This window comes from Hirundo rustica, chromosome 1 (assembly GCF_015227805.2).
Source record: "Hirundo rustica isolate bHirRus1 chromosome 1, bHirRus1.pri.v3, whole genome shotgun sequence".
Classification (NCBI taxonomy): Eukaryota; Metazoa; Chordata; class Aves; order Passeriformes; family Hirundinidae; genus Hirundo; species Hirundo rustica.
In genome coordinates, this window is record NC_053450.1 from 116,393,986 (window position 1) to 116,415,828 (window position 21,843).

The window sequence follows — 21,843 nt, forward strand, 5'->3', positions numbered from 1 at the left end:
CTTGAGCAGATGCGTGGAAGAGAGCAGAGAAGTTTCTTGTGGAGCCAGATCAAGGATTCCCTGTGATAGGATAAAGGCTTGTTTAAAAGACTATACATAGATGAACTGGGCTTACAGGCCACTTCCGAGAGGGACTTAATGCAGTGCACGAGTTCATACTGTCAACAGTTGCCTTTTGGGTGGTTCTGTGATGTGAGATTGTATAACTGAAAAAATTACTGTTCATTTGGGGAGCAGCAGTTTCTGGTAGTTTAAAATGCTTTTGTTTCATGACCAGTTTCCTTCTTTTTTGCCTTATGAAGAGGAGAAATAAAAATCAGTAGCAGAGGACTTCTATACTGCACGGCAAGAAAAGGAGGCCATCAGGTTTGATACAGAGCATCTTGTTAAAGACACACCGAAAGGAACATCCAAACAGTTCGTGTTTAGTGAACAGTAAAACAGGTAGAAGGGATCAGACAGTGGTGTGATATCCTTGGTTTTTAAATTGAAAGTGCTCTACCAATATGCTACAGCTCTATGTAATTAGCTAGGATAATTCTACAGCCCCAACCTGTCCCTGACCATTCTTTTTTTTTTTCACTCAGAGAAGTATCTGCATTAATATAGACGCTTTTGTTGCAGCAAGAGATTTCTCTTGAGTATCCTCTTTCCATGTCTTTTGTATGTTTCTAGGGCTTTAGAAGATTTTCAGTGAACAGGTGGTGTGCACTCTGCAAGTGACTAGCTTAGGGCTTTTGTGGGAAGTCAGACCTACCTACTGAATGTCTGCAGGGACATTAAAAATGTGTGGTAATGGCCCTGATGAGGCCATGCCAGTACAGATCTGCTTAACTGTGGAAAGAAGCTGTGTGTCCCACTGTGAGGAAAGCAGTTAGGTTTGGTATAAGGTATTCAGAAGGCCTAGATTCTAAACTGCTGAAAATTTCTGTTATTTTTTGGCAGACTGTGTGATCATGGATTCATAGAATAGTTTGGGTTGGCAGAGACCTTAAGATCAAGTTCCAAGTCTCTGCCATGGCAGAGGCACCTGTCACTCTATACCAGGTTGATCACAGCCCCATCCAGCCTGACCTTGAACACTCCCAGGGATGTCCACAACTTCTCTGGGCAACCTGTTCCAGTGCCTCATCACCCTCATAGTAAAGAATTTCCTCCTGATATGTAATCTAAACCTGACTTCTTTTAGTGTAAAGTCATCGTCCCCTTGTCCTAATACCACATACCCATGTAAAAAGTACCTCTCAACTCTTGTAGCCCCCTTTAGGTAGTGGGCTGCTGCTTGATAACTCCCTGGAGCCTTCTTTTCTACAGGCCGAGCAACTGTACCTCCCTTAGCTTCTCTCAGCACAGGGAAGGTGCTCCAGCCCTCTGATCCTCTTTGTAGCCCTTATCTAGACTGATTCCAACAGGTCCCTGTTGTTCTTCTGATGGGGACCCCCAGAGGTGGGTGCAGTAGTCCAGGTGGGGTCTCAGGAGAGTTGAGTAGAGGGGGGAAAATCACCTCTCTCAACTTGCTGTGTGCGTGGGGGTTTTATTTATTTATTTTTTGTCAGACACCTCCTTTTTCTACCCTTTATTTGACTTGTTTATTTGGTTGATATAATTACTATATTCTCCGTTGTCTGGACAACAACTTGTTGTTGACAACCTTGATATTAGCCTGTAAGCACTGCTGTAGCATAACCAGCCAATTCACAGAGAGAAATAATGGCAACAAGATGAAAGAAGAGGAAAAATCCTAATAAAAAATACAAGAAAGAGCAAGGCAGTATTATCTACACATGTGTTGGAAACCCAAGGTTTCTGTATGTTGGGTTAATAGCTTTCTTATTAATATCTGGAATTTCAAAGCATATCCTGATATAATGCCCACAGTTTCATGCTGAGAAAATGGCAATGCCTTTTTTTTTCCTAAAAGTGGTATCAGTTGGTTCTCTAAGTAAAAGTGTTCCTTTTGCTCCAGTGAAATAATTCGTTGTATCTACTTTGTTTTTAAGGAAATTATTTTTTAGCCCCATAATGATAATAACGATACACAATGCCTGATGAGGACAAAAAGCTGAAGAGCACAGAAAAAGCAACAGACAAAAAGCCTCCTGGGATCTCTATGAGGTATAGTATCTGACGTTTTACTTTGAACTTCAGCAGGACTTGTGTGGAATTTGCACTGGCTGCCAAAGCAGAATGCTTCAATTTGAAATGCAGTATAAACATGACAACTGTTACTCTGGTCACAAAGTTTATTTACGCCTTTGTTGATTTAGGGCATTCTGGAGAAGTTGTAAATTCTTCTGTACACAACATGTGGACACCAGGCAATGCTAGGAAACTGTATTTTCTGTCAGTGGCTTTGTTGCTTGTTGACCTTCTTTACACTAATGGAAATACTTTTATGTAACTATTAGCATATGCTATTGTGGTTTTTTCATAGGGACTATTTTGATCTAAAAAAGCTCCAGTCTCTCTTAAGTGTTCAGTCAAGGAACCAACAGGTATTTTTCAATAACTGTTATTAAACATGCTTTAGAATTATAATTAATGGTGATTATTATTTCTGGCATATGCTTAGAACAATGTGTTCTATAATGATTAAAACAAGTTAGCAAAATCTTGAGTAGTGGATGTCTTTCTTCTTGTTTTATATTTTTTTTTTCTTTTTTCTTGGCAACATTAGACCTTCTGTGTGGGACAAGTAACATTTAGAATGGGTAAAAGAATGAAACTGATCCCCTTCCCATTCTAGTATACCTAGTATAGGTATATTTTTTTCTTGTATATATTTTTTTATTTTAACAGGAAAAAATGTTTTATTTTGTGTCTTAAGCAGGTTTCATCCAGGTATTGTTTCATATAGTAAAGTAGCCCAACAGATTTGTTTTCCTCTGTGCCCTTTCACAATGTCACACAAAGGTAGGCTTAAAGATGTGTGAGTAACAGCATGGGGGAGAGTGGTAAAGAATATAAAATAAGATCAGCATTTTAACCATAAGCAATTTGTCTTTGAAGAATAACACTTCAGCTAAAAATATCCAGGGCATAAATACCAGCTTACAGGAGAAAGTCAAATCTCCTTCGCCTCAACTCACTTAGCAAAGCTTGTATTTGCTTTGTATTTGAAGCAAAGAAAACCAACACACGATGATGGGTGTGAGTCCTTGGAATCACAGAACATTTTCTCCCTTTCAATTCTGTGAAAAGATATGACAAAAAGACTAAAGGATTCATCCATGTCAGGTAGGAGTTATGCACTTTCTACCTGGTTAGAGGCCTGGAATTGCTTCTGAGCAGAAAGCTGAAACATGTGAGTTGTACAACCATAAAAAGAATGTAATGGCGATGCAATTGTGGAATTGGGACAGGTAAGAAGCATAGATAATGGGCATGTGTTGCTGATTTTGTTGAGCTTTGCTGTAATAAATTTTAAAATATACCATTCTTTACCTTTTACTTACCTCTCTGAACTTGTTTTCCGGTCTTGCTTTGCATCAGTTTTCTACCACACCAATTTTGTTTTGCAGAGGGCGTGTGTGTATTCTATAATGGCAAGATTTAGGTCCAAAGTTCAAGTCAGAACTTGAGAAACTTTTGCTTGATAATATCCTCATAAAATGCAGTGTTTACTTCATGACTACTATCCCTTCTTTCATTAGCTTCCAGCTATATATATTGAAAGTGGTCAAAACAGTGCAACAAGAACTTGGAAAATGTCAAAAGCAGTGAACAAAAGTCCAATGGTCAATGGCAAGAAACCATAGAAGCTGTTGAGCTTGAGAAATTTAGGTAAAAATAATTTTAAAATAAGCTGATGGTGACACTCTCATATATCTGAACATCTTTATGTATCTAAGAGTATCACCTTGTTGAGGTGTTGAAGGCATTTGTATTTTTACATATGTCTGTTAATTGTACTTTCATATTAATCCAGTATTTGAGATGAGAATTGTATCTTTTTAATTTTTTAAACCCATCTGTTTATGTTTCTGCCTTTGTAAGTTTCAAACTTTCCCATTCAGCAGAGCATAGTGGTGACAGTTAATAAACTGGTTTTAAATAGTGATATTTTCTTTATTTGGAAAAAATATGCCATTCTGATAGTCCCAAATTATGCATGAGACAGACTGTTAATGTCTGACAATCTGAAATCCTGTTATTCTATGGTAACTGCTGATACAGCATTTCTTAGTTTTTGTTGCTCATGTTAAGTTGTAGCAGTGTAAAACTGTCTTGTGTCAATTTGCAATTCACCATTTTTCCTTTTTTTTCTTCCTTATTAGTGTGACCTACAAGAATGAGAGAAATTTTAGCAAACATGCCAAGCATCATCCTGTTTCAAGATATCTTTACAACTTTAAGTTAAGCACAGACTTACCTGTGGGTCAGTATATGAAAGACATTCATAACCAAGAAGGAGGGCCACTCTTTCTTTCCTTCCATGAAGAAGCAAGATGCATGGATCATATCCAATGTTGTTACAACAATACACCTTTCTGTGGAAATTACCAGCAGCATTTCATAATCTTAGTTTTAAACAACCACTTGTGTATTGACTTTGAGGAGCAATGCTTGGGTTAGTGGGACAGAAGAGGGAAGAACTGGGTATGTGACAAAACTTGCATGACCAAAATTCTAACTGCTATGTTTTCTTGATCATTTATCTATATATGGTGTCTGTAATCTATGATTTGCTTTTCTAATTTATTTTACTGATTCTATTTGTATTTTATGGACTGCTGCCTTTATAGTGAGAGGCAGTGGTTTCCATAAAATTCAGATGAGTTGATGCCAGTTATTTGTATTTATTTGTATTTCTGTGTGTAACAGGATTGGAAAGGGTAATCCCTTTTCTAATGTTGCTCTCATTTATGTAAGGAAAACGCGCAAGACCTTACAAAAATAGATATACTCCTTTGCAGTGTATTGTATTTTCCTTTTTAAAGCCCAAATACATTTTCTAAAATATTGCTTAAGTGGTACAGAAGTTTAAAGACAGAATCCTTGAGCATTGAAATGTATTCATGTGTAACTACTAGAATTTGCAGAGGAATCTAAAAACTCCACATAGTTTGCTTAGACCTTTATTCAGGACCATCTGGGGAACTAGGGATCTCTTCTTTGATTGTCTAAATGAGAGTGAGTTTAAAACAAATAATTTAAGTGATTTTTAAATCTGGTACCTCTATTTTGCATGTGAACTCAGTACTCACCAGTGGGAGGTCAGTGGCTCAGCTTTATTTGCCAAAAATCTAAGAATAACTTACACTGTGATTTCCCAAGTTCTGTTTATACCTTGTGACATAATTGGCTTATATTGTGGTTTTCTTTGGTGGTTCTTTGTGATAGTGATACTGATACTGCAAAACAGGCCTCTTGTTTTAAGAATGAAAGCACCCAGGGAAGGTTGATGGCACAAGCATAAATTAGTAGATATGTAGATAAGCTGGATATACCCTGGTGTATCTAGTAATGTATATTGTAAATGTAACTGCAGTAGAAGAGGCTCTCAAATGTTAACCATGCTCAGGGAATGACTGTCCACCATGGTAATATCTTCAGGCCACTTTAAAATCTGAGCTACAAATTTTGCACACAGGTATATGGTTGCTGTTTTCTTTCCGTGAAAGTTTTGTGCTGTTCTGAAGTGGCCCATTATGGAATCATGATGAAAAATTGTATTGCTTAGGGCAGAATATTGGCATAAAGGGCTGAGAGTTTGTTAGGATCTATTTGTAAAACATTTATTTTTATGGAAGTATTTTTAGCTATTGGCGTCATTCCCAGCTGCAAATGATGAAATAGCAAGAGAACTGCCATGACCCATATGCTTTTTCTGTTTCCAAGAAACGTATCCAAACAATTTTTTTCCTCTCAGTTAAAACAACAAAAACAAAAAACCCACATGGCAAAGATGTCTAATTTCAGGTTTATTTTAAATAGGGAAATGGGGATATATACTTTCAACAGGCAGTAGAAATAGTGATTCCATTTCTGGATATTTATGCAGGATTACTGCTCCTGGACACTTTCTGCAAATCTGATTTGTGTTTTCTGCCATGTCTTATGCTGGAGAATCATATAGAGAAATATAAAGGAGGAAGACCTATATGGAAATATAATCCTATTTCAAGAACATTTGAACTAAATAACAGTTTATTCCCAGCATAATAGAGTTTTTAAAAGCCAGGATAGATTATGATAATTCAAAAGAATATTTTAAATATAGCTATTTTTACCTCTGTAGCACCCATATGTGCTTTTTGCATAAGTGTATTTTGTGCACTGAAGTTTGCTGTGTGGTTTCTCATTTACTTTGGTCTTTTGGGCCTGAATTCAGCCACTTAAAGTTCATATCAAAGCACAGTTAGTTTGTTCTTAAAGACAAACATGTACTTTCCCTCATCAGTCCAGTGATAGTAAGTGACGTCTGGTAATGCTCATATAATGGTATTAAAAGTTCTATGGTGTGATACATTGAACAGTTATTGTAGCTCACTAATTGTCTAGTCAATTGATCCTGAATCAAACTATTTTATTTAAGAGTTCAAACATTTTTGAATTGCATTTGGTTTATGTTTTGAATATTACATTTACAGGCAGCGGTTATTCAAGCTCTGTCCATCCATTTTCTTAGAGTATTAATCTGCCTGAGATTATTAAGGGATCTGTGCTACCAGGTCAGTATGTCCAAATATTGTTTCTTGCTTGGATAAGGGGATGCACGTGTCACACATACGAGTTGTCTTGGTGCTTGTGTGTAAAAACATTAGTTCTTATGAATGTACTTATCTATATTTCTATATGTGAGGATGGGAATTGCAAATAAACAGATTTCAAGAGTGATTTTACACTACTACTGCTCAATTTCTGGTATTTCTTATAACTTGCTCATAACTTGCTCAATTTCTGGTATTTCTTGTGTCGTGTGTGTTGCTCCTGCCCCTAACAAAGAAACTGTAAATCTCCATAACAGATGGCTTGGTCATTGCTCGAGCCCTAGGCTTGATATTGGACTTTATCATATAGATATGTAAGATTCCCATAATGTAGCTGGTGAAGGAAACCAAAAACTCCAGTTTAAGAACTTCCAAAATTTCACCTCTTGTTTATCTACTTATTTTAAGTAATTATTAACTTTCTGTTTGTTTGTTTGTTTGTTTTCCTGTAGGAACTGCTCCACAGCCTGGGTGGAATTGAAAATCTAGCTCAGGCAGAATTCCTCATAGCACCTTTGTCCATTATGTTGCATGTCAGTTTATTATGATTAGAATGGTATATACTGTAAAAATCAGTGTACAGATATTCTTGGTTTATGGAATGAAGTGAGTCTGTTCTCCTGCTTTCACATGAGCAGTTGATGTGGGGTTTTTCACTAGTTTTCAAAATAACTGTCCTATAATCCAGCTGCATTCATCTAGGACTTCTAGTTAGGAGACTTAAGAAATGTCTCCTGAAGTGGGAGAAGAATTAGAAAAGTCAACACAATTGTTTCAATCAAAAGAAACTGTAGACTTTTGAAAGGAGATGAGCAAAGCACTGTAGCAAATGACTTTGCAAAGGGAAAAGCATACTGATAAAATATATTTTTTTTTTAATGTTGAAATAGGTTTAAACCTTGCGGCTACACTATTATTACATTACAGAATATTTTTTCATGAGACAGATGCACCACCTACAGGCTCTACCTGTGCAGAACAGTCTCAGTTTATGAAGTCTTCAAACTTTTTCTTTGCTAATGGTATCCTTTATTTTTCCTTCCCTACTTTTAGGATATGGAAACAGTAGCAAATCATTATCGTAATTGCAGAGAAGAGCGGCATAATGTAGACAAGTTGGCCAACATGACATGTAAGTGCAATAGCTGCTAACAGAAATTATAAGGCTATTCACAACTTTTTGTGTGAGGCTTAAAATGTTTAAAATATTTGAGGTATTATATTGAGGTATTATATTAAGTAAGATACTACTATATTCACTCAAGTAAAAGCTAAAATTCCCATAGGAAAGAACAGTTTGTTTTTCTGCGTAAGTAATATTTCTTTAAGAAATTGGTATCTTTTTATGCATTGAAATAAAAGAGTAAAATGAGTCAGTTATGGTTCAAAGAACTTATAAATTTTTTGCTCTGTTATCTGACTGGTAAAATGAAAATATTAGTGAGAAAGAGTCCATTTATGTGTCTTCTTTTGTCCCACAGACATTTTCCAAAAGCCTGTTGCTGTTAAAAATCAAAGAGAATGGGTTATAGCAAGTGGAGCACACAGAGTGCTTTATAAAATTGCTGATTTGTTTAATTAGCCACTTAATGGATGCCACATGCTTTTCAGATTTGACCTAGGTTGGACTAAATTCCTTACCTTGTCAGGCTTGTAAGATAAGGTAATCTCTGTGTTTTACAGATGTATTAGTAGTATCATAAAAATAATTTCTTCTCTGTAAGCTAATTGGTCTGATGTATGATTATTGGCTGTTTGAGATAAATAGATTGTAAACATTTGGACTAATCTAAACATTTGTTCATATATAAAAAGTAATGCTCATGTATACACTGTCCTGAGCTGGACATTACTATGATTCAAATAGTTTTATATACTTTTAAAATGTAAATATATTTTACACTAATTTCCGCTGCAGTTTTTCACTTGTAAAGCATTCTGTGTCTAGATATTCTGTGTCAATCCAGACATCCCTTGCTATACATTACCACCAGTCTAAGAATCTGTGCTTAACTATTGCTGGTTTGTGGCTAAACTGAGATACAGTTGAGATCAAAATCAGTATAACTAGGGCGTCATGATTCTAGCATGCTGCAGAAAAACAATGGCCATTGTTATCATATAGTATCAGACAACCTATTTTTAGAGAACCTAAACAAATACGGAGTTTACTTAGATATAAATAGTGAAGAGAAATACAGGCAGGGCCTTAAATTACTATGCTGTTTAAATATAAGCTGATTATTAACTTTTGACTTCAGGAGGCCTGATTTAGAGTTCTGAAGTGTTACACAAAACCAGATTCTTACAATGGAGTAATGGAGATGCTTTAGCAGTCAAAGAGATACCAATTGTAGTTTGATACCAATTGTAGTTTGAGAAGAAACATCATTGCTTGTCCTACTGGGTATATTCTAAGATTATAAGTGTATATATAACTGTACTTTAAATGTACCTAAGAGTTTTAACATATTGTGTATGGATTTGGTATCTTAATCTTTACTTTTCAGTAAGTATTTCTATATGGGTTTGAGTCATAAAAGAAAATAATATACTTTATATTTACACAGAATCACACAGAATCACGTATTTACTTACCTTGTTTCATATTTTTTTCCAGACCTTAGTAAATTAGTTATCTGACAGAAACAGCCATGTGTTTTTCAGTTCCCTCCTTGTTTTGCTTAGCAGAAAGTTGTTCTATTATCTTAATGTGCTATAATTAACAAAAGCTTCTTAATGTTGTCTCTTGACACAATATTAAAACTGTCCTTTATGAGGAAAATTTAAATGTTCTTAATTTTATGTTGAAGCAATAGAAACTATGTAGAAACTTTGGTCCTTGCAGCAGGCTTCTTGCTCATGTGGATAACTCTGCAAGACTGGAATCACAGAATCTGTCTTGGCAATCCTCATGCAGGGTTCTGGTTACTGACCTCCTGCATTCAAACATCTTTTGTCCTCAGCTTAATATAACTGTGCCTCACAATAATGAGGTAGAATATTGTTCAGTGTAGTAAATAATAAACTCATACAGCCAAATCCATGTATATGTGTCCTCTTCTCATTAATTTGTGGTTAAATAAAGATAAAAAAAGGAAAAAAGAGCAAAAAGGGTGTCTTGGGTTATGTAACCAGAAAAAAAAAAAAAAAAAAAAAAAAAAAAAAAAAAAAAAAAAAAAAGGTGTATTCTATTTCATCTGTTGAAAGTTGTTTTTTGGATGTTTTATCCTTCTCTTGTAACTCTGGGGGGAGGGGGGTGGATGTCTTCTGATAATGACCCAGCCATTAAAACCAGGTGGGGCATTGTTTCTTATCTCTTTCACCACCACCCCATCCTCCAGGGGGACATCTTCTGATAATGGGCAATTAGGGCCCACCAGTGACATGACACATTCCATCATCCCATTGTGAGATGCTCCACCCAGTGGGGGAGGAGCCAGCTGTTCCCAGTTAGATAAAAACTGGGACTGAATGACACAACCTGTCCAGTTTTTCCAATGGATCCCGGAGGAAGACTGGAACCGTCTCATCACTAGACATTCTACAGGACCATGTCTACTCCACAGAACCACATCTGTTACTCCAGGAGGATCTGTTTGGACTGCGTCCAGCACCCTCACCAACAGGGTGTTAGGTTGTATCCCTGACTCTGTCAGAGATTTTCCAGGACTTTTGTCTGCTTGCTTGCTTGTTTTATTTTGTACTACTACATTTGTATTTTCCTTTTTTAATATTCCTAGTAAAGAACTGTTACTCCTATTCCCATATCTTTGCCTGAAAGCCCCTAAAAAATGCAGAGGGAAGGGGGTTTACATTCTACATTCCAAGGGAAGCTCTATCTTTCCTTGGCAGAGAACTGTCTTTCAAAACCAAGACAAAAGGGGACACAGTAACTTTCATCCATAATGTTATTATAGAAGAAAAACTGCTGTTATTGATCTACTGTCTCCCAGACTTCCCAAAACTCTGATTCAGTTTAATTTTTTTTTTTAATGTCCATGTTAATTTAAATGATGCCATACATACATTTTCAACTTCTATTTAACTTTCTTCACTGAATGAAAAATAGGACTTTGTGTTACATTTGGACTGGGAAAGAAAGGATTTGAAGTATATTACAAATGTTCATCGAAATTGTGGTTGTTTTTAAAAATGTACTCTATTTGCTTAATTACCAGTGAGACACAAAATATATTTGTGTCTATTTTTGTGCATTCACATTTACTTTTTTTGTACTGGGAAAATTGGAAAATTGTTGCACTGTTACTCTTGACCCAGCATATATTTGTGGCTTTAAGTGTTTGTGTGCATAATATGATATTATTACATAAGACTTGTGAAAAAATAATTCTTCAAATTTACAAAGAAAGAGGCTAAAGAGCAATGTGTGGTTTTCATATAATTTCATGTGATATAAGGGCCAGGAAGAATCAATTTGTAGTCTAGAAGGTAGGGAGAAGATAAGTCATCATTGCTGAGAACTTGCTGGTGATATTATTTGAGTATGATTTTCTCTCTAAAAGGTGAGACTTCATTTATAGATTAATTGTGTTAAAATAATTATTGACTTTTTTTTTATTTAAGGATGCATGCATTTAGAGGAATTAGAAAATGTGCCACTTTAGTACGCCCAGCGTCAAATTCTGATACCTGTGTATTTTCAGTCACAGTACTGATATAGCAAAATCTTTTCCAGCAGTTTGGTTGTAATCCATCTTCTCTCTCCACTGATGGCCTCCAGCGCAGTACAAATGAGTGGCAATGTTATCACAAAGTGATAGCAATCACTTTTGTTGGCGCATCTCTTCATTGCTCCTGGCAGACCTGAGTGGTTAGATGGAAAGCATGCTGAGCCCTGACAGTTCCTGGGATGCCCAATATAAACAGTAGAATTGCGAGGCCTAGAATTGCTGTAGTTTATGCCAGAAGTTGAGTCAGATCCCACATGCTCTTCATCAGAAAATTATCAACGTTCCTTCAACTGTTTAATCATCTCAGCTAAGACTTCTAGCAAAGCATTACTGAATTTCAGTAAGAAAATGAAATTCTTTCAAATTTGATAATACATCACTTATGTTTAAAATTCGGAAGGGATTTTTAAAATTTCATGCTTAACTATTTCACACATATAAATGACCTTATATGTGACTAAGAATAGAGAAAATTAATATATGAAAAAGTTTTATTTAATTTTTGGGTTTGAATTTTTTTTAGATTATATGTATATCAAAAGTTAGATGTAAGAGTTAGAATTTGAATGTCGACAGGAAGATGATGAAATTCAATGCCAGTTAAGGATAACTTTAAATTCAGATATGACTCTGAATTCACGTTTCATTAAATACACATGGAACTTTTTTGCTTCAAGTGGAAATGGATATCCTTTACCATATTTTCTATGGGAGGTCCACCTTCATTGCAGTTAATCAAAGTCTTATATAAACCTTTTAAGGGATATATCCAAACACTTTCTAAACATAATAATCAAACTGTACTAGAGAAGAATCATGCATTTTTGTGTTATCTGTGGAACTAGGCTATTTGAGTTCCACAGATGGACTTTACAAGTTCATGCAGTCAGTGCTACTTGTAGTACTAATGCCATTGATGAGAAGATGGTACCATGGATGACTGCAGCCCCCCTGTCCACCTTCCATCCTGGCTGGGTATGCCTGGTTGCCACTGCTGATAGTTGAACTCAATGTAAATATAATTTCATCCCTTGTGAAAGTTTGGACCATTGTCTTCTTTCGTTTTTTTAAACTGTAACTTTAACCAGGTTGCAGTGACTTTGTTGCTTTCTTTCACTTGTTTTTTTTTTATAGGAGGTCTCTGTTCTTGTTTAAACTTCCTGTGGGTTTTTTCCCCCCTTTGCTAACTGACAATACAAAACAATGATGGAGTTATTGTTCAAATAGCTAATTTAGTGAAAACATACAAATTGTCAGAACTTTGGGAATGGTTAACAAAGACATATTAAGCCATTTTTAACACTGCAACTTGATTTTTGTTTAGTTTTTCTCTTTCAGGGAAAGAAGTCTTGTGTCTGACTGCTCTTCAGCTGGAAGTTCATCTAGTGCAAATGCAGCAGGGAGAATCCAGTGTCTTCATTTGTCAGATGAGCTGAGTCCTGATGAGATAGAAGAAAATACTTTATCAAATCAAGCAGGTAGGTTTATAAGGCCTAATACTCTGTTATGTCTTTACATACACTTGTGCAAAAGGATTCAAAATATTGCAATATTGTAAACTTTTATACCTGCTTTAGGGATTAGGAGCATTGTATTGGATTTGTTTTCAAATGTGTGATACCAGCACTTATTTTCAAAAAGTATGCTTTTGTTAGAAAAAAGCAAAACAAAAAGCATTTAGTATCTGAGAATCATATGTATTTCTTTATTTGTAAAAACAGTGACCAAAAAGAGTTAGTTATTTATTAATTTAGTTATTTAGTTTTGTGTTTAACATGAGATTATTTTTATTTGATTGTATTTTTCTTTATTTAAATTTTCTGTGATAGATCAATATAAATCATATGATTTCAAAGTGGTATTTTAATGACTCCTAGTCAGGTGAGGATTTATTTGTAGTTATGGAGTGAATTCCTTTTGGAAGAGATTCCTCAATAGAGTCCAATGGCCTTAAATGTACTTCTGAATTTTTATTCAAGTTTGTTGTGCTATAGTTATTGAACTGGTGCTCAATGAGACTAATGCTTAGCAGGTTGTACAGGTGGGAAGACTTTATTCAGTTAAGTAAGGCATTATAGTTTATAATTTCATTTAATTGTTGTTCTTTGTTACCATAATTTAAGAGGTTGGAAGTATGCTTTTCTATGACTTTAGTACTTCTGTTTCTTTATCATTTTACACACAGAGACACAGACACAAAGGTTATCAGCATAGATGTCTAGAAGAATGAACAGCTTTATTTGGACAAGGTTCATTTTGGCATCTCTTGCCATGCTTTTGTCCTATTTAAAATAGGATAGTAAATAGAAGTAATCACAGAATAAACTGAGAAATGCAAATTCTGAATTTTATGATGTTTATTACAAAAAACTATGCAGCTTAAAATTGACATATTGTTGTTTCACAAACACTCTTTTCTTAAGAGTATGGGATTTCTGAGATAATTTCCTGGCATTCTATCTCCAGGGATAACCATTCTTAAAATCCCTGGTTGTATTCCAGACGCAGTCAAAGATATAAATATTAAGGACATTAATATCAGCGAAAAGCTGTATAGCCAGCTCTTAAATTCTAAATTTTAAATCAAAGCCTTCAGGTTAGCTTAAAACCCAGCTGTTGGAGTCCAGGGCATTCCTTTGGCTGCCCTGGAGGGTCAGAGACCTGGACAGGGAGGTCTGGGACCCCAGCCCAGAGCCCAGAGGGACACTGGCTTTGATCTCAGTCCATGGGAAAGGCTTCCTGCACTGTGGGAGGGGTTGCAGGCCACAAGAGTGTGAAAGATAGTAGGTAAGCTTATCACAGGGTGAAAAAACAGTAAATTTAGGTTTCTAGCACTGAAGTGAATGGGGGCAAGATGGAGGATTTAGGGCGTTGTCTCCTGCTTCTTCTTTCTTCTTCCCTCACTCCATTTCAGCAGTGACGGTGGCACAAAGTAGTTTACAGAGACTGGGTCAAGGTAGAGATGACCTGTTTAGTGTAAGTGATAGGTATTGGCAAGTAATGATAAATAAAGAATACGTAGCAATTAGTATAAAAGATAGTGACAGCCCCGTGCGCGAGGAGTCGAGGAGTCACCAGATGCCCAAGCAGCTGCACAGACCTTTGTGGGGCACTGAGAAAATTGTAAGATAAGAAACAATAAACGAAGCGCGCAACCTTGAAAAATGAGAACCTGAAGACTCCGTCTCTTTCTTCCATTTGGCACAGGGCTTTGCAGAGGGCAAAAAGACTCTAAAACCACCTGAATGTCGGGGAAAGCCCACGACACCCAACTATAGCTATTCCTGGAGGAACTGAGAGACCAAGAACCTTAAATATGAACAGGAAAGAAGTTTGTGTATATTTCAAAACTGTTGGTTAAGAGAAAAGAAATGAAAGTAAGTCTAGAGAAAAATTTCTTATTATTCTTGAGCACTAAAATTGTCAGTAAAAACTGTACTGATTTAAACAACTTTTATCTAAACCATATAACTATATATTTTAGGCTGAGTCTGATTTCAGTAAAATAAAATATCACTTGTTTAAATTAAATGGTTTTAACAGAGAGGTTTTCTGCATTGCCACAGTAGTGCCTGGTAACTGTGGTGTCAGTAAATGGCTTAAAAATTGATGGTACAATGTGCAGAGCTGGAAAAGGTGTTTCAAACTTAACTCCTGGTCATTATGTTAAAAGACACCAACCTCTCCATTTGTTTAAACACCAGCCAACACCCCCCTTTCAGATCAGGACATCGCCTCAGGCATGTTCATTTCAATTGGAATTCCACCCTACAATACCACTGTAGTAATTTTTAAATCCTACTTCTTTCTTTTTGCTAATACAACTTTGAGACTTGCACGGTGAACAAGGTGAAACAACTCACTTGGGTGAAAAACAGCAGAAAAAGATGTGTGACTCTTTCAGTTATGTGCCAAGGAGGTCAATCTGAGTAACCTGTGAAGGTTTATATCATTGGGTGTCAAAGGGCTCTTGGATCAGGCACTTGGAACTTTTGCTTCTGCTATAACTGCCCTCTACCTGTCTGTCCTTGTCTCAGCCTTGGCAGCAGTCTGCAGTAATTCTGGTAGCAGACAGAATGTGTTTGACTCAATGACTACTGCACAGCCCAAACCCTATGCTTAACCATGGTCTAAGCTTAATTCTACCTTCATGAACAGCTGAAGAAAACATCAGGAACTGCAGAAGGGCCTCTGCAGAGCTGACACCTATTCGCTTCAAGTCTGCTAGAGAGGAGAGTAGTCTCCATCAGGGACCTTGTCAAGTACCTGGGAGCAGTATTCCAACTAAATCTGCCAGTGCTCATCTATCAGACCTACAAAGTGGATAGAATAGTGGAAGACACACAGATTCATGATAATGGAAGCTGAAATCAGTATGGTTTTCACAAAATACTGCTGAAGGCACAGACAGACTTCTCAGGCTATCACTTCTGGTGTTTCTCCAATTTATTTTTGTTGTGAATTGAATTTTGTTCCTGACAATTCAAAATATGGTGTCACATGGTGACAGGAGATATATTGCTGCAATTTTCTTCACCTCCAGAAATAGAAGCATTGTTTCTTTATCAGTTCACACATTCTCTTTGTGGTATCAGTTTAAATGTACCTATGATTTAATTCTTATACACATTTAAGCTTATATTTTAGATGTACAATAGAGAACTTGTCCATTGGTATTAGCTTCTGATTTTTCTGAACACTGATTTTTATTCGTGGTGTGTGTGCAAAAGGACACTGTTAATGCTGACCTTTTTCTGTTTCCAGGCAAATAGCAAAGCTGATTTTACCAAAGAAAACACCAGTTTATTACAGGTAACTCCCTTTATTATCATTGCACAATGAAAGTCCTAATAGTCCCTGAGAATTTTTTATAAATTTAAGTTTAGTTCAAAGTACAGTACAAAAAAATCATATTTGAAGGGGAACCCCCCTACCCCAAAACAACAAATATCCCAGGAACTAAAAGTTAAATAGAGATTAAATTTCTGTTCTGATTTACTTTGTCTCTGGTACCTCATATAGTGTACTGGAAAGTTAGTATTTTTCTTGTGATAATCTTTCCTCTACTTTTTCAGGCTGTCTAGCATCAGATCTTCTTTATAGAGCCTTCATCTTCACTGAGACTCACTCTAGACTTGGCACTCTACTAATACTTGTTTATTTCTGAAGCATTTAACTCTGGATAATAAATGAAATACACGAAGACAGCAGATAAAATAGGGAAAATTGAAGTTTAGAATAAATGTAGGCCAGATAAGCATAGAATGGCTCTTGATTTTTGCATGTCATTTAGCCCCGTATATGTACTGGTTTGAGTCAACTTAGGCTAAAGGTTATCAGTAGTAATTAATTAGCTGGTAGCTTTTCTCAGGTTCTGTGCAGTGCTGAGTGTCTCTCTGAGATATGGGAATGTAGTGCCCGAGAGTTCAGAGATGAGCACAACTCTTTGCTCTAGTTGGCAGAATCCTTAACACAGCTGAGTGTGTTCATGATCCTGCCTCTCATGCAGTCTTTGTTCTGACAGAGTCACTAACATGGCTATTTAGCTGCTCCACTATCTAATCAGGTAGGTGTGCTTGGGTAGTGAAGAGAGGCATAGCCACAAAAAAAACCAAAAAAACCAAAAAAAACCACCACAACAAAAACACACCACCACCACAAACCAAACCAAAACAAACCAAAAAAACAAACAAAGAACAAAAAAAACCAAACCCCACCACCAAACAAACAAACAAAAAAACCCAACAAACAAACAAAACCCCAAAAAAACCACAAACCAAATTCATTCTAGTGTCATATTTTGCATCACAGATCTTCTAGATTAGGATTGGAGGGCAGATTCAGAGCATAGGTACCTTTCTACTGCAGTGAGGTTTTATAGTGCACTTCAGTTAAATCATCTTAAGAATGGGATAAACACAAACCTTCCTGGAGGGTGGGTATATGAAACTAACATGCAGTCTGACAAACTGGAGCATGTGCTCTGTATAGTTGCCTCACAAAACTGTAAGGAACTTAATTTATGCCAACTGAGATTTTTAGATTCAGGCAGAATGTGTTGGAAATAACTCACAAGAGCTACTAAGCAGCTGTAGTTGGGTTAAACATGAAGCCATATGAATTAATAATGGATTTAATGATCTGATATGAAAACTAAGTCTGTTTTGGGCAAGAAGTATATTTTAAGAAACCGCTCACACTGCTACCTGTATTGCCTTTAAAAATGTTACTGGTATGAAATACAGTTGCAGATATTGGAATATCCTTTTTGAGTTTCACAGATATTTTTCTTAGAATACTTGCAATGCTGTTGTGGTTTCTTTACTGCCCCACTGTGTGTGTTTCCAATGATTAAATTGTCAGCTTCTTTCTGCCACGCTACCCTAGTGATCTTAATTCATGACTATCTTTGTTTGCTCATCTATAAATATACCATATAATTGAGTCATGACAAATAGAATTGAAGATGAATTGCATCAAAGCATAAATATTAACCACCTGCCAGTAGCTGTTTGCTGTTTTAAAGGACTTTCTTTGTATTGGAACTAAGGTACATGAAGATAGAAGCTGAGGTACATAAAGTTCTCTGTAAATATGAGAAATTTAGGGTAAAAAAATTGAGTAATCTCTTCCTTTCTGTCCCCGTTAGAACTTAATGATATTCCACATTGCATTTTTTCAGAAAATTGATTTTTTTATTGCAATGGTACAAACCCACTGATTACATTTACCTTTTTCAGTGCTGGAGAAGAAAGCCAGTCTCAAGTCTTGAGCTATCTGAAGATGAAGAGATCATCAAGCTTTAGGTGTGCCTTGTCATGTGCTGTAGCTATCATCGCCAACTTTTTTTTTCACTTGTTTCCCCCCCTAAATGTCCTTGCGTTCTTTTAAAATACAGGAGGAACGTAATATATTTTTATTCCCCTTGTTATCAGGTTAGTAAAATAATCTGCCATTTAAATACAAAGTCTGAAATTGTGTAAGGTATCAAGGGGAATTGTTGTTTATCAGTGGCTTTTCCACATGCATTATAAATCTCTCATTAACTGAAGTGCTTTTCCTGCTGTAGTGTTATACTTTCAGAGCCCTGAAATTTCTCTACAGTATGGAAAGAAATCGACATATTTTTTAAAAGTATGTTAGCAATATGGTTTTCGAAACTCTTTTAGGATAGCTTTCAAAAGTCCAATCAGAAAAAATATTTTTTAAATGTCATTTATTGTGTAATGGGCAATTTCTGTCCTGTCCACAACAGATAATCATCCCCACATTGCATCGGTGCCAGTCTACAAGTTTAGGTGTTCAGTGATGGAACTTTTGTTGTGTGCATGCCAGACAACGTGGCTCTGTGTGGGCTCCTTCTCTCCTCATGAATCAACCTTTTATATATGGTGAGGACAGATTTAACACTGCTGACAATAAAAGAGACTTTTACCCTGAAGATTAACAGGTGCAATTGGCAGCCCTGAAGAGCAGCAATTAACTGGAAGCAGTTAAATTTTTCTCTGAGCCCTCTGCTCCTTCACCGTGGGTCTGACTGTGCATCAAACTGTTTTATTTAGGAGTGTTACTGAAAGGTTTGGATCAATAAGGACAAAATGCTTTCCATCAGTTATACATTTTTACTAGTAAGATGACCATTTCACCAGGTTGGCTACAAAAAGCCACGTGAAATCTTACAGTGTGATTTGTGGCACAACTTGGCCACAAATTGGTTGGTCAGGCCCAACTTCTCATCAGTACTGTTTCTGTATGTTTTAATTATGTATTATAAATTACTAAAATTCTATGTATTACTTTTGTGTTATTTTTAAAAAGTGGATTTTGTACTGAAAGTGCCTCAGTTTATAATGAATTTTCATGGTTGGTGACTATTTTTGAAGAATCTGGACTGATTTACTGTCTTTTGATTTTTCCAAATGCCTAATCTTCTGCACGTCTACTTATTCCAGAAGTTTAAAAAGAAACAAAACTTCAGTCAAGCATCTAACTTATCAACTTTTGCCCCTTATCTGTTATTTTTTGCTTTTCTCAGTCCTTTTCATCTCTTAGACTAGGATTCTTGGCGAAAAATTCTAAGATGGGTGTCAGGATTCTTCAAATGCAGACAAATGTTAATCCTATCCCTTAGTGCATTATAAGAAGAAACTCAGATACAGTGATAACAAACATAAAAGAAAGTACTGTGAGAAAAAAAGTAAAATTACCAGAAATTCAGAAGGCGCAGTGACTTAAAAGACTTATGCTTGTTTGGAGAATTGGGATTTATATTAATACCTAACCAATGGGGGCTGAAGTCTGACTTTTAATAGGGTCTTAAACTCCTATGTCTGTAGTATTAGAGGCTTAATATCTTAATACATTAGTGAAAAATAAGTGTACTATTTAGGAGGTTCTGAAGTAAGTTTTAATAATGAACCCTGAAAAGTCTCTGCTGTAGATTAATAGGTCCTGTGTTTCTAAAAGATACAAAAAAATTTGCACCTTTCCAGACTTTTCTATACTGACTTGTTTGAAATTTCCTTGATATAGGACATTAGGTGTATGATCTCAGAGCTTTTGAAGGGTTGGTATTAAAGCTAAGTAAAAACCTTAAACCTTCATAGTTTTAAGAAGAGGTATTCTTGCACATTCTTAGCACAAGAAAGGGATAAATATTTTAAATGTATTTATTTGTCATTTAATTTTTGACTAGGAGGATGTATTGAAGCAAATTGCTGAAAGTATTGAGAACATGAATCAGAATAAGGCACCCACAAAACATGTAGGAAATTATGCAATTTTAGAGCACCTTGGCAATGGAGTTTTTGGAATTGTATATAAGGCAAACTTTTCTTTTGCTATTATTTTACATATTGAGGGGAAGCTTCATGAACAGGGTCTAATATCTGTTCTAGGCACAACTGTCCTTTGAATTTCAGTTGGGAAATGTAGGTACAACGAGGCCTTTGTGGATCTGAGCTTGCTGTTAGTGTTAGCTGCAATTTTGTTTGTTCCATGTTGTATTTTAAGATAGACCAGTGTACCTCTTAGGTTTCCTCCATTACTTTCTCCTAATTCCTTTCCACTAACAACATTTGTGTATTGCAAAGGCTAGCAAATCTGTGTAAAACCACAAATATTCAAGCATGTTTCATCTGAAAAGCAACACTGGGCACAGATAATGTTGCTTCAAAGACTGTGCAAGTTCAGACTAACTGTGTGCTGCTAGCCTGTGCTGTAGAATTGTAGTTCTTTTACTAATCACATCATACACAAAAAAACCTGTGCTTATAAATTCTGTGATAAAGGTTTGGACTCTGATCTGGTAGCCATAATACCATTCTTCATATCCCCATCTTATATTTATCCTACAAAGGTTTTACTGTTTTATGCGTTAGAAAACATAACGGACAACATCTCCTGGCAATGAAAGAAGTCAATTTAAACAATCCAGCAGTTGGAAAGGACAAAAACACGGAGACAGCAATGTAGAAAATATTGTCTCTGAATTAACCATTGTCAAAGAGCAGGTGTGTCTCATGAACTCTAGTTTAATATGTCAGCATTCTGAATTATTAACTGTGAGTTCTCCTGTGGGAAGCTGCCTGGTGGAAAAGGACCTGGAGATGCTGGTTGGAAGCTGCCTAAACATGAGCCAGCAGGGTGCCCAAGAAGGCCCATGGCATCCTGGCCTGTGTCAGCTGATGTCAGTGATGAGCAGCAGGACCAGGGCAGGGATTGTCCTGTGCTCAGCACTGGTGAGGCAGCGCCTTCAATCCTGTGTTTAGTTCTGGGCCTCCCACTATAAGAGGGACATTGGGGTGTTTGAGCTGGTCCAGAGAAGGGCGTTGGAGCTGGTGGAGGGTCTGGAGCACAAGTCCTATGAGGAGTGATCGCTGTGGGTGTTTAGTGAGGCATAGCACTCTGTTTTTCTCCTGATTACTCTAGTAATGTGCAACATTTCTCTGCATTTGGGGTAGCAGTGAAGGTGCACTGGAGTTCCTAAACAAGTTTGTGGAATCTTTTTAATATCCTTCCTTCCTACATGTAGCTAAACATTTTAAATATGGTGCCATCAGTTTAACTATTCTAAACATCTATATTTCTTTCCTCATTGTAGATTTATCATCCAAATGTTGTACAGTATTACAGAACCTTCTTGGAAAGTGAGTATAAATGCAGAGAATTAACATGTTGTACATAATGAAGAAATAAAAATATATAATAAAACCACTTACGTGTTGGCAGGAATGTGTCAATTTTGGGCAATCTTTCTTCTAGATCTGCTATAAGTTCAAACAGACCTATATTCCTTTAAAATTTAAAAAAAAAAAAAAAAAAAAAAAGATGAAACAGTACTTATATTTGTTTATCTATCAGTAAAACTAGATGCAATGTAAACATGTAGCAAGCATCATTATTCCTCTCTAAAGATCCAAAGTTTACAACTGAAA

At 36.2% G+C, this 21,843-nt stretch overlaps 1 protein-coding gene across 1 annotated transcript in view; it reads left to right on the forward strand.

The window, feature by feature from the left end:
- Positions 1 to 2,041: 2,041 nt before the first annotated feature.
- The window catches only part of NEK10 (NIMA related kinase 10), an 83,364-nt gene continuing 63,562 nt past the window's right edge, over positions 2,042 to 21,843 (forward strand). The window contains 21 exon segments of the mRNA XM_040059980.1: positions 2,042 to 2,115; positions 2,435 to 2,495; positions 3,654 to 3,699; positions 3,702 to 3,783; positions 4,278 to 4,326; positions 4,328 to 4,355; positions 6,541 to 6,674; positions 7,166 to 7,207; positions 7,767 to 7,845; positions 8,195 to 8,262; positions 9,334 to 9,407; positions 12,746 to 12,885; positions 13,387 to 13,471; positions 18,491 to 18,541; positions 19,900 to 19,922; positions 19,925 to 19,990; positions 20,056 to 20,072; positions 20,103 to 20,231; positions 20,783 to 20,864; positions 20,867 to 20,919; positions 21,510 to 21,555. Of these exon segments, the coding sequence (XP_039915914.1) occupies positions 2,042 to 2,115; positions 2,435 to 2,495; positions 3,654 to 3,699; positions 3,702 to 3,783; positions 4,278 to 4,326; positions 4,328 to 4,355; positions 6,541 to 6,674; positions 7,166 to 7,207; positions 7,767 to 7,845; positions 8,195 to 8,262; positions 9,334 to 9,407; positions 12,746 to 12,885; positions 13,387 to 13,471; positions 18,491 to 18,541; positions 19,900 to 19,922; positions 19,925 to 19,990; positions 20,056 to 20,072; positions 20,103 to 20,231; positions 20,783 to 20,864; positions 20,867 to 20,919; positions 21,510 to 21,555 (1,429 nt within the window).